This window comes from Ahaetulla prasina, chromosome 16, assembly GCF_028640845.1.
Source record: "Ahaetulla prasina isolate Xishuangbanna chromosome 16, ASM2864084v1, whole genome shotgun sequence".
Classification (NCBI taxonomy): Eukaryota; Metazoa; Chordata; class Lepidosauria; order Squamata; family Colubridae; genus Ahaetulla; species Ahaetulla prasina.
Window position 1 is genome coordinate 13,846,977 of NC_080554.1, and position 13,124 is coordinate 13,860,100.

The following is a 13,124-nucleotide window of genomic DNA, read 5'->3' on the forward strand; positions in this document are numbered from 1 at the left end:
AGCTTCCCCAGGCTGGCCCTTCAGGGCTCCCAGAGTCCCCAGTTAGAATCCTGGCAGCCACCCTGAGGAGAGAGGGGGGCTGGCCCAGCCCTGCTCGCTGGTCCTGGGGAGGGGAGCCTCTTGGGCCATAGGAACAACCCGTCTTTAGCAGGGGCTCCTTTGGAAGGCAACAGCGTTGGTGCTTGGGGAGAGGGGTCCCAGGACCCTTTGCCCTTCTTTCCCAGGGGGGAGGGCAGAGAGGAAGAAGCCTCAGTGGAGGCCACAGGATGGGAGACAGTGAAGGGATCCTCCGGGCGACCTGAGAGGTCTACAGCCAGCATGGGAACGCCCTGCCTTTGCCCCCCAGGCGCCCTTCACCTCTGGCTTCCCGGGTGTGAGGGGTGGGACAGGAGGGAGGGAAAATGCTGACCGGGGAGCCTTTCTGAGGCTGAGCACTGATTTTTCTCTGGGTATTTTTAGAACATGCCAAATGTTCGAGACCACGATGCCTCCGTGTATTTGCGTCTCCAAGGTGATGCCCTTTCTGTGGGTGGCTATGAGTCAAACCCCATCTTTTGTGAGGAGGTGAGTTGTGTTTTTAAGGAATCGCAAGGAGGAAGTGCTAACGCTGCAGAAGCTGGCTGGGGGGGGTCCGTGTTGGTGGGGCTGAGTGCTAAAGCAGGGGTTCAAAAGGAGGTTTCACTGCATGTACAAAAATCACAAAGACAGTAAATCTGATTTTGAAAGCTTTGGCAAGCAGGGGGAAGCTCCTGCGGAAGGAGAGGGTCTCATCTGGATACCCCTGGGTCCCCTTTGCCTCTCACCTCTGCTTTTTTATTTATTCATTTGCAGCATATAAAATTACAATGTAAGAATTAAAATTATATTCTTTTGGAGGGAGGCAAAAATAAGTAAGCCCTGTTAAAACTCCACTGAAAAGGCAAAGGGAGGGCTCTCAGGGGTCTAACCGGCCCCAAGCCAGGCCGCAGAGCCAGCCTTTCACTCCTTCACTGAAGGCCAAGGGGGCGCGGGGGGGGCGGGTATCCACCTCACCTCGGGGGAGGGAACATTCCACAGGACTGGGGGGGGAGGGGGGTTAACGGCAGAGAAGTCTCTCTTCCGGGACCTTCATAACATTCCCTTCCCTGCCTGACTGTGTGGGATGGGCTGATGTAATGGGAGGAAACTGGTTCCGTGGGTAGCCTGGCCCTGTTGGGCTTCATAACCAACACCTGGAATTGGACCCCCAAGCAGACTGACACCCAGTGCAACTCATGCAGCAGAGGTGTTACGGGTGCTGTTCTTTGGATGCCAAAAATTGCTCACCTGACCCCCCCTTTTTTTGCCAGCTGATGCTTCTGGGTACTTTTCAAGGGAAGCCCCAGGTAGAGCATGTAGCAGTAGTCCAAACAGGAGATGGCCAGAGCAGAAGTTACCGAAAAGAGAGCCTTCTTATGCAGGAAAGGACGTAACTGGCACGCAAGGCAGAGGCTTTGCTCCTCCACCTTCTCCTCTCCCCCAAAGCTTTGGAAGAGCTCAGGTTGGGGAACATGGACTGCATTGGGCCTGGGAACAGAGTAGCCAGAGCCCCGGCTATTGTGCATGTCACGGTGGTTCTCTGCGTGTTCCTGTCATGTGCCAGAAAGGACATGGGTTGCACAACAATAGCAATAGCCCTTAGAGTTATAAACCGCTTCACAATGCTTTCCAGCCCTCTCTTAAGTGGTTTAAAGAGTCAGTCTTTTGCCCCCAATAATCTGAGTCCTCATTTTACCGACCTCGGAAAGACAGAAGGCTGAGTCAACCTTGAGCCCGGTGAGATTCGAACTGCCAAATTGCAGGCAGCTGGCAGTCAGCAGAAGTAGCCTGCAGTATTGCCCTCTGACCACTGGGCCACCCTGGCTCAACCTACCTTTGCTTGCAGTCCTGGCTCACCTTTCCTGCCTCCCTTCCTTAAGGTGATGAGCGGCCTTGGCCCCTGGCCTGCCATTCAGTGACAATGAAGTGTGGTAACTTGGCACTGATTGAGAAGATGTAGGATGACTTGCACGAATATTAATGGTGAAGGGTTGATTTAATCACAGATGAACGGGCCACTTGCTTTATCGGACTGATCGGATGAGCCAGGTTTAATCAGGGAAGCAGAGGCTCAAGCGGCCTCTCCTCTCCTGTCTCTGGGCTGACGCCGGAGGGCAAAGGCTCCCTTTGAGGGCAAACTGACAAAGGCAGAGCAAGTGAGGAAATCTGCATTGGTCGCCTAAGAAGTGTTCTCTGTCCAGAGCCTTTTCCCAATCCAGGAAACACACCTCGAGTCCCAGGATCTGGGTCTCCAAAGAGTCTGGGAGAATGGTGGACATTCAGGATCCTAGGAAGAGCTGATATGGGGCCATACGAGGAATCCTACAGCATCCAGTTCTGGTCACCATGATACCACAAAATGCTGAGACCCTGGAGAGACTTGCTCAAGGAGAGCAAGAAAGATGATTAAGGGGGCTGGAGGCGAAATGATACGACGAATGGTTGAGGGAACTAGGCGTGTCTAGCATATTGAAGAGAAGGATTGGGGGGACATCATAACCGTCTTCCAATATTGAGGGGTTGTCACAGAGATGAGGAGGTTGACTTGTTCCCCAAAGCCCCTGAGGGTAGGACAAGAAGTAATGGGTGGGAGCTTCTTAAAGGAGATCCAACCTAGAACTAAGGAAAAATTTCTGACATTGAGAGCAATTAATCAATGGAACACTTTGCCTCTGAAAGTTGTGGGAGCTCCATCCCTGGAGGTTTTTAAGAAGAGGCTGGAGAGCCATTTGTCTGGGATAGTACAAGGACTCCTACCTTTGGCAGGGGGTTGGACTAGAAGACCTCCAAGGTCCCTTCCAGTAACATACCCATAACAAGTTCCAAGTAACATACCCTTAGCAAACAAAGCTCTGAGGCAGGTATATTCCTCAAAGAATAAGTTTATTGGATATGTCATATTGGCACAGGCTGGTGAAAAACAACTCTGATTATTCCCACAGTTTTCATCTAATTAAAAGTAAAAGTTTTTCACTTTCTCAAAACAATCAGTCATACGGTCCAATCAAGATACTGTCCAGTTGCTAGGTGACTCCAGTCCCCTCCTTCCGAGCACCTGCAGGAATGTCCTTGGTTCCCAGGAGAAATTATTTTGTTTTTACTACAACACCCCAACTATTCTGCCCCCTCCCCTGTCCCTCTTCTCCTCTTGTCAGCGCTGAAGTCTCAAAATGACCTCAGTCAGGCCACTTCAGGGTAGACATTGTGATTCTATTCCATCAGCAAAGTTCTTGGTGGGAACAGGTGGTCTCAATAAGGATGCTGAGTTCAGGCAGCAAGAAACAGTTTGGAAAAAAAAGTGTGTCTCAAAAGCCGGGAGGGAGCAGGGTGGAGTCTGATCTGTGATTTGCCACCGTGTCTATGGTGTCCGTCTTCTGGCAGCTGACATGTTGTAATCGGTGCCTAATGTCCGCAATGCATGTTTTGATCTTCCAGGTGTTGGACGATTTTGCTTTTGGTCTCTTCAATCTGGACTGGGATGTATTTACACAGCATATTGACGGTGCCATCAACCGAGTCCCAGCCCTGGAGCAAACTGGAATTAAATCAACTGTCTGTGGACCAGGTGAGGATCCCCAGACTTCATAAAAGTATCCACAATATTAAGAACTTCCTTGAAAGAGGAGGGGAAACATAGCAAACATCTCCTTCAATGTGATTTTTTTTTTTTTACTCTTCACAATCACATTTATGGCTGGGGGCTTTGGTAAACACAGGTTGTTTGGGTAAATCTTCACCGCCGACCGAGAGTTAGGGAATTAAGCTACACAGAAGGTTGGGCACTCTACCTTTCGGCTCAGTTTCCAATAGCCCACCTCTTAGGAAACCATCTACTTGCTAATGTTGCTGGTGGACTTTCAGTTCTCATCCATGTATCTCTACATTGGAAGAAGAGAGAATGAAAGAAGAGAAGGAAGCTCTCGGCTGTTAGCTACTGAGCTGCTTCTGTGTTGATCAGTGGGAAACCCAAGAATTGGCTGTCCAGCTAGCAACCTTCCTCTTGTCCTCCGGGCATTTGTTTTTGAAGTCCACTCGGCACCAGAGAGGCAGAGGCCCCGATACCTTTTTTTTTTGTTTTTGTTTACATTTATACCCCGCCCTTCTCCGAAGACTCAGGGCGGCTTACAGTGTATAAGGCAATAGTCTCATTCTATTTGTATATTTTTACAAAGTCAACTTATTGCCCCCCCAACAATCTGGGTCCTCATTTTACCTACCTTATAAAGGATGGAAGGCTGAGTCAACCTTGGGCCGGGCTCGAACCTGCAGTAATTGCAGGCTACTGTGTTCTTAATAACAGGCTTTACCAGCGTGAGCTAAACCGGCCCTTGAAGAAAGGAAGGACGGGCATAGGAGAAGCCCGGGGGAGACAAGGAGGAGCCCACTAGTGGGATGCTCCCCCCACCCCGTAGTGCTCCTTTTGCAGTCCTTGCATTTTCTGTGGGGCAACAGCTGAAACGGACATTAAGCAACCGAGTTGCAGGAACCCCCCAAGCCCAGGCATCCCAACTCAACCCAGCCAGGAGTGCGGGAGGGGTCTCAATGGCTCTCGCAGGCCCAGAAACTGCTGAGGCAAACCTTTTTCCTCACCAGCTGAACATCCTTAGCGGAGTTTGCTGCTTCTTCATTCATAATTCCACTTTATATGCTAAATGATGGGATCCAACCCACCATTCATCAGAAGAGGATGTCAGGAGGCCTGTGGTTGTTCGGTGATATTGGCTGAAAGAAATTCTCTCCAGGTCTCCAGTGAGAGCAATCTCTGCTCCTCTGGCTGGTAATTGAAGCAATTAACCTATTTTGTCAGCATGTTGATTGTTTTTGCTTCCCTCTTGTAAATCCCGCGGAGGGTCTCTTGAAGAGCCGAGGGCCTCAGCAGGAGATGCAGCTGATGGGATGAGGGATGTGGGGTTCGACAGGAGCCCTGAAAGATGGCTTGGTAAAAGGACGGGGGGGGGGGGGGGGAAGGAGAGGTGGGAATTGCCTCCCTGGATTCAGACTCGGCAGATTCCAGCACAGATCTGACGTTTGTCCTCAACTTACAACAGCACTCAAAGTTGCAACAGCACTGAAAAAAGTGATTTATGACTGTTTTTCACACTTTCGATGTTGCAGCATCCCCATAGTCACATGATCAAAATTCAGATAACAACAGCACTTAGACTTTATATACCGTTTTACTGTGCTTTACAGTCCTCTCTAAGCAGTTTACAGAGTCAGCATATTTCCCCCAACAATCTGGCTCCTCATTTTAGGTCCTGAACCTTCAGCTGGTCAGAATTGAACTCTTGGCTGTGGGCAGAGTTAGCCTGCAACACTGCATTCTAACCACTGGGAAGGAAGGAGGGAAGGAAGATAGCAATAGCCCTTAGACCTCTATATCGCTTCACAGGGCTTTCCAGCCCTCTCTAAGCAGTTTACAGAGTCAGCCTCTGGCCCCCAACAATTTGGGTCCTCATTTTACCCACCTAGGAAGGACAGAGGCTGAGTCGACCTTTAGCCGGTGAGAATCGAACTACTGGCAGTCGGCTGAATTAGCCTGCACTGCCCCACTGTGGCTCTTGTCATGTCTTGTCTTGGCTGTCACATTAGTTGCCTCATACCGTTCTTCAGATTGGTCCCTTGGGCATCAACCAGACGCTGGCATTGCCTTTACAAGAAGTGTCACTTTTTCATTGTCAGGTGTTGTCTTTTGCCCTGGTGCTTCTTCAGGGCAGGCCTCACGTCTGAGCTTCGGCCCAGCATGTTCCAAAGGTGCTATTTCAGGAGGCAACTGGACTTTCTTGTTTTTTTCCTTGAAGACGTTTCGCTTCTCATCCAAGAGGTTTCTTCAGCTCTGACAGGATAGTGGAGAATGGAAGGATTGTATATTCCTTGCAAACAGCTGGTCCTTTGCATCCTTTTAGAGGGTCCTTGAAGCACCTGGAGGATTACCTGTGTCCTCAGGGTCACCTGAGTGGGGCTCCTGGTTCCTGTAGTCTGCAATTTTTTCCCCCTGGAAATCCATTCCTACTCCCACCCAATTCCAAGGGTCTTCATCCCAAATTGCATAGCTCAAAGTCTGTAGAGATTCTCAGTCACCCAGGTCATGGTTCTCCCAAAAGTGCTTTTTCAGGAGGCAACTGGACTTTCTGGTTTTTTCTTTTGAAAAGGATGCAAATGTCTGCAAGGAATATAAATCCTTCCAGTCCCCAGTCAGAGCTGAAGAAGCTTCTTGGATGAAAAGGAAAACATCTTCAAAGAAAAAACAAGAAAGTCCAGTTGCCTCCTGAAAAAAAAGGCACCTTTGGGACAACCGGGACCTGGATGACGGAGGATCTCTACAGACTTTCAGCCCAGCCTGGTTGCTCTCAGAGGTCTCCGTTCACTGGGTTCTGCTGCCACCACCGCTCAAGTTTTGCCTGTCGACCTTTTGCCCAAGACTCCTCATTCCTCCTCTGGCAGAACTCAGGATGGTCTTCCTCAGCTGCTTCCAATGCTGTTCCCCAACCTCTCCTCCCGCTTGCCCAGTGGGGCCCAGAGCTCCCCTTTGGTCCAAGATCTACCACTTCACCAGTTCTCACCTGATGCTTCCTCCCTCACTGAAGACATCTGGCTGGTCTGAGTCAGTTTCTGTGCCATCGACTTCTTTCTGCATTGAGCCTTTCAGTTGGGCTCTCTTCTTACTTGAGGAATTCTGCACCCGACAATGGCACAGAAAACCGATGGGTCTGGGACAGGAACTGCATCTTTGTGGGCCTTTGCCTTCTGCCTTGCCAACTCTTATATTTGTACGATGATTTGCCATCATTATTTTTGTGGGAGAAGATATCTCAGTTCCTGTCACATATGCCAGAGGACAAACGGTCCAAGTTCTTCAGATGGAAGCATCTTGTTTTGCTAAGCAGGAACCAAAGATGGCTCCCTCCACAGCTGATTCATTGGTCTCTTGATATGCTCCATGCTAGTCTTGGCTGCATAGCTTGTGTGGGAGGCAAGATGGAGGCACCTGGATTCTGGTTGTGCAATACAGCTTGGACAATTACGCGCATGCAGGCAACATGTCAGTGTGCTATATGTGGTGATGCAGCGTGTAACTTGTTTACTACCACAAAGGCAACAACACATCTAACGCATAAAAGGAGCAGATGGACCAGAGCTGCTACAATAATAACTGGATCGGTGCAATAATATTATTGGGCCTCTTATATTTAACTCCTGATGGGCATTTATTGGAAAAATTAGTATTTTCCAGACTCTCTGGGAAGAAGGGCCAGAGATCAGGACCCTGGGATCTTGGAATAGTAATTGGGATTTAGAGGGCAAAAGGCCTGGGAATGTGAGCCTCTCAAAGGTCTGGACCGAGGGGCTGCTTTGAACGTTTTGAGCTGCCCAATCTGGCTCGGTCCCAGTTCATGCTTGTCTCAGCTATCATCCATCTTACAGGAAAGCTCTTCAAGGGCATGAAAAGACAGAAGAAATCTCTTAACTGCAGCAATAAGTCTAGCAATAAGTCTAAGCCAAGGCAGCCTTTGCCCGGTCATCCCTACTGGGCTTAGCCTGCCAGCAAAGAGCCATGCTGGTACAGTGGTTAGAGTGCAGTACTGCAGGCTACTTCTGCTGACTGCCGGCTGCCTGCAATTTGGCAGTTGGAATCTCACTGGGCTCAAGGTTGATTCAGCCTTCTGTCCTTCTGAAATGCGTCAAATGAGGACCCAGATTGTTGGGGGCAAGAGGCTGACTCTGCAAACCGCTTAGAGAGGGCTGTAAAGCACTGTGAAGCGGTATATAAGTCTAAATGCTATTGCTAGGTGGGAAGGGAGGGAAGGAGGGAGGCAGATGAAGGAAGGAAGGAGGGAGGAAGGGGGGAGGGAGGGAGGAAGGGAGGGAGGGCCATAGTGTCACAGTGGTTGGAATGCAGTATTGCAGGCTAATTCTGCTCACTGCCAGGAGTTTGATCCTAACTGGCTCAAGGTTGACTCAGCCTTCCATCCTTCCAAGGTGGATAAAATGAGGACCCAGATTGTTGGGGGCAAGAGGCTGACTCTGTAAACCAGTTAGAGAGGGCTGTAAGGCACTGCAAAGCGGTATATCAGTCTTGGTGCTGTTGCTATTACTGACTGGATCGTCACTGCCCGAGACGAGGGTCCTCGGTCACCTGGTGGGGATGAGGCCATCCTCTGGTTGTAGATCTCTATGGGTCACCAGGAGGAAGAAGAGGAACCATCACTTGGACCCGGCTCAAGCCAAATGGTATTCCTGGGGAGGGTCTCCCGCCTTGAGCTGTTCTGGAATTCTAGAAGGTTCTGAAGGGAGGTATGAAATCCACCCAAGTGAAGACCTTTCCCAGATCTCTGGAGACCTTCCTCTGCATCAGCCAGGAGCTTCCTCTCCTTCCTTTCCCTGGCAAAGTGGAGAAGCTGCTGAAGAAGAGGCAGAAAATCAGCCAGAGAGCAATTCATCAGGAGGCAGAAGAGGGTGGTCTTCTTCCCTGCCTAGAAGTCCCCGGCACTGGGCAGAAGGACGAGGCGGGGCAGTTTTCCCATGGTGGAAAGTGATCCCCCGGGGGAGGGAGGAGGGAAGCCCCCCCCCACTCGCCTGGGTTCATGCTCCGTCTCCCCGCTGTCTGCCTGCCTGCCTGCCTGCGTCTTCCAAGTTGCTGCTTTTGGTAACCTGACAGCTGCCCTTCCAGATGTCAACAAGGAGGAAGAAAGTCTCCTGCGCTGAACTGAGCTGAGCTTCAGCCAGAGAAGTTGAATGTAGTTAGAATATTTATAGCTCACCTTTTTTCATAGTTCAATCCCCAAACTAATACAAATAGACTTTACTGGCAGAAACTGAATCAGCTCTTTTAAGCCTCTTACTTTCCTCTATTAGTCATAATGAAATAAATATTAAGCTGAAGGGGAAAAATGCAAATCGGTACTTTCTTGGAATGTGTGGGTTAAGTAAGAAAAAGATGATGGTTTTGGAGACAGTTTTTAAAAATATGAACTTAACTCTGTCAAGTATTTTTCAGCTCAATTAGGGCAGGTTTTTGCCAAGGATTCTTGAGGAGACTTATTTTTTTTGAGCTCTAAAACGACTTTTCCTGAGGAAGAGGCAGAGACCAGGGTGAGGTCCAGGACATTTGGGGTAGATGAAGTGGCCACCAACTTTTATCGGCAACCCCCACGGTCAGCAGTGGGAGCTGCAGGTGGGCTGGTGTGTCTCTCTTTTCTGTCTCCCCCCTCTCTCCTATCTCCTCTCTCTCTCTCCCCCCTTCTTTTGCTCTCCTATCTCCCTCTCCTCTCCTTCCTCTCTGTCTTCTCTTTCCCTCCCTCTCTCCCTCCCTCCCTCTCTCTCCTCTCTCTGTTCTTTCTCTAACTTCTCTCTCTCTCCCCCGCTTCTCTCCTATCTCTCTCTCCTCTCCTTCTCTGTCTTCTTTCTCTTCTCCTTCCCTCCCTTCCTCTCCCTCCCCCTCTCTCTGTTTTCTCTCCTCTCTCTCCTCCTTCTCTTGCTCTCCTATCTCTCTCTCCTCTCCTTCCTCTCTGTCTTCTTTCTTTTCTCCTTCCCTTCCTCCCTCTCTCTCTGTGTTCTCTCTCTGTCCTCTCTCTCTTCTCTCTCTCACTCCTCTTTCTTCTTTCTCTAACTTCTCTCTCTCTCCTCTCCCTTTCCTCTCACTCCTCTCCTTTCTCTCTCTCTCTCTCTCTCTCTCACGCATACACACACACCTTCCCCCACTCCCTTTCCTCTTCTGCACTTCCTTTGTGCTCTGGTCTATGGTGATTCAAGCATGATCTTTCCACAGAGAAATCCATACTGTATGTGCTGTGTGTGTGTGTGTGTGAGAGAGAGAGAGAGTGTTTTTTTATTCCCAGGAATTAGAGAACTCTGCACTTCTTGACGTGGATCTGACTCTTGGTGAGCATACCATATCTAAACTTGCAGCATTAGTGCACAGGAGTAAAGCCAGAATTGCTACGCCACATTTAATCCTCCTCTCTCCCTCTCCCTCCCTCCCTCCCTCTCTCTCTCTCTCTCTCTCCTTCCCTGCCCCAGAATCCTTCACTGCAGATCATAAACCTCTCCTAGGGGAAGCTCCAGAAGTCCGTGGCTTTTTCCTGGGATGTGGCTTCAACAGTGCCGGTAAGGCGCAAGACCTAACAGCTTTCCCAGGCAGGATGGTTGGAGAAATCCGCACCTGCCTGGCTCTTGGCGTGGAAAGTGCTCAGCCCAAGTCCATAAGAAGAGGGGGGGTGGCCAGGGGATGCCCTTGGACCGAGCCATGGCCCAGGACACTCTGGTTGGGGAAAGAGTAGACGGAGACGGGAACAGTGTTTCAAAGGCTCCCCAAAAGCACAACCCCAACTTCATCCAGGGGAGTGCTGTTGAGTCCTAGTGAGGTGTGTGTATGTGTGTGTGTGTGGAGAAGAGGTGGAAGAGTGTTTTGCTCGTGGTTTTCACATCCTAGAAGAGGTGAGAGCACCATAAACACAGCAGCAGAAAAACACCCCAGTTAAATAAATGCTCTTGGCATAGTGAGCCACCCCACCCGCTCCACAGCCAGAGGCCAGAGCTGCTCCTGATGCAAAAATCTTGCCCACCCCAGCACCCTCACCCTGCCAGAGAATTTGGGAGAAACCCCCAACCCCCCCCCCTGCCATTTGCAGAGGCCTCGCTGTGCAGAAGCAGCATCTGCCCTTGACCGTTCGCTTTGCCTCTCCAAGTTGCTTCTACCATCATTGCTTCCCGCCCCACCCTCGGAGTGGGTGAAGGGCTGAGTTCAAGATGGGTTTTCCCGGACATTGAGGAGCAACTTTTGGTGTTTATCCACGGGAGTCTCCTCCGCATTCTTCAGCCCTTATTTGAGCTTCTGGTTAATTTTATCTCTCGCAGTTTCTAGTTCTTCAGATCGCCATGTAGCCTGGAGTGAATAGCTGCCTCCTGTAAAGGTCACATTTAAATAAATTTGCAAGCTGGAAGGGCCATTCCGAGCCAATAAGCGAGTGAGGACCCTGCAAGATTTGTCAGAAAATAGCTTTCTTCCACGTGCAGGAAAGTAGAAATCCGGTTGTCTATGGCAACCAGAGTTGTCCAGCAAAAGAAGCAGCCCTGATTTAACAGCAAAGAATCGGTAGATGGTGCATTTTATAAAGGAGCATCTTTGTGCCCTCTGACCTCTGCCCCCCCCCCCTTTCCACAGGAATGATGCTTGGAGGAGGCTGTGGGAAGGAACTGGCCCACTGGATTGTCCACGGACATCCGGAGAAGGACATGTTCAGCTATGACATTAGGTGAGCAGCAGCTCCTTGCTGTTCTCCTGCCAAGCCAATTCAGGATTGGTCCCTAATCCGGTGGAGAGGGGAAGGTGGGTGGATAAATGCTCTGCTGCACTGGGGGCCGGGAGGGCTGTTCCTTACGGTTTGGGTGCAGCCCCCCCCCCCAGCCCTTGAGTGGACCGCATCACTTCCGCTGCTGCCCCAGCAGCCGGTGGAAGGAAGCAGCGAACCCTGGATATGTGGGGTGGAGGGGGGCCCGGAGACAGGCACTTTAGCCACATGCCCAGTTGCAGAAATCCCAGGGTGTCGCCCTGAGGTGCTGCTTGCCTGTAATCTGCCCTTCTGAGCACGGGATCCGCTGTCTTCTGGGAGATTGGTTGGCAGGATGAACCCCAAGTGGCTTTTCCTCCGTTTCTTCTCAGAGACGCAATGCGCCAAGAGGGTGATGGGAGCTGAGCAAAATCCGGATCTGGTTTTCCAAAGGCCGCCAGATTTCACGGAGCAGCCCCAACCTTTCCAAAAGCATTGGGGATAAAGGAGAGAGCGGGATCCTGGCTTAGTGGGGTCTTCCTTGAACTTTCCCAGGTCCCTTTGTGGTGGTACCAAAAGCCATTTGTTCTTCCAGCTCAGCAGGGGCAGTTAATGGACATTAAGCCATTCAAATCTGTCCCTGTCAGATCACAGCCCTCTTCACTCTCCCTGATAAGCCCCCTCCTCCCCAGAGATCCAGCTGCCAGAGGCTCCTGCTGTTCTGTCCTCCCTCGCCTCCGTCCGAATGATGGCTTAATTAGCCGTCACTATCAGCTCTGGCAGCAGAATAGCCAGCGTCTGCCAAGAGCCTCCGTTATCTTCCACGACGCTGGTGAGTCACAAACTTCAGCTCTTAATCAGTGGATTTGCCTGTTACAAAGAGACACAGCAGCTCTGGCTGCCTTTATATCCTGTGGAGTGTGGCTCCATGGCTCAGCACTTCCTAGGCCTGCCCCACCCCTGCTTCTGTTGTTCCCTCCTCTACTGCCTACGAAACCAAGCCTGATTGCCGTCAGCTGGGTCTGCAGGCGTGGCCTGGGGTGGGGGGAAGAGTCAGGGGATGGAGGCCTCGTTATCTCTTCCACTTGGCCTGTTTCTGGCTCCTGGAGCTGAGCCAGGGAAGCCGGTGCTCCAGAGATAAGTCCTGATGGCCCTTCCCCCTCACTGTCCAAGTCACTTTCTGGCAGCAGGCCCAGCTCGGGGGGCGCAGACACAACACCTGCATCCTGGATCTATGGATGCCATTCTTGATCCCAAGGCATCTGTCTGGACTCCTTGTCCGCTGCTTCCCCTGGAGGGTCCCAGGCATTGGCTGTCCCAGGCGATGCCTCCTCCCCCCGCAACCGTGGTGTTGAGGTCCACCTCACTTTTCAGGAGGTTTCACCGCTTCCTCACGGGCAACAGCCGCTGGATCCGAGAGAGGAGCCATGAGTCCTACGCCAAGAACTACTCCATCGTGTTCCCCTACGACGAGCCACTGGCTGGGCGTAACTTGAGGAAGGACCCTCTGTATGAGGTGAGGCCAGAGCTGCTGGGTGCATTGCAGACATTTTGCCCCCCATCACATGCCTCAGGCAAAGATATAGTGGCCAGTTGGCCTGATATTGCTGCTAGCCACAGAGCCCTGAGGCACTCTTCCCATGCCCAGAGACACTCTTGTCCGGCAGCCCAGGCCCTTAGACCTCTTTTCCCCACTGGTCCTGGCAGTTGATCTGAAGATCCTGGGTTAATTGAAGCCAAGTGGCATTAGGGGGAAGGCTCTGTTCTTGGGGCGCCAGAGCAAAATGTGGGGCAGCA

General features: G+C 51.1%; 1 protein-coding gene across 6 annotated transcripts in view; it reads left to right on the forward strand.

Annotated features, from left to right (window-relative positions):
* Positions 1-13,124, forward strand: part of SARDH (sarcosine dehydrogenase) — a 79,607-nt gene that overhangs the window by 32,713 nt on the left and 33,770 nt on the right. For all 6 annotated transcript variants that reach the window (XR_009152308.1, XR_009152309.1, XM_058159445.1 and 3 more), the window contains 5 exons: positions 460-564; positions 3,493-3,622; positions 10,078-10,164; positions 11,222-11,312; positions 12,702-12,843. Coding sequence is in view for 4 of the 6 variants with exons in the window: in XM_058159445.1 (XP_058015428.1) it covers positions 460-564; positions 3,493-3,622; positions 10,078-10,164; positions 11,222-11,312; positions 12,702-12,843 (555 nt within the window). In the remaining 2 variants the exon portion in view is untranslated. The remainder of the gene's footprint in view (positions 1-459; positions 565-3,492; positions 3,623-10,077; positions 10,165-11,221; positions 11,313-12,701; positions 12,844-13,124) is intronic.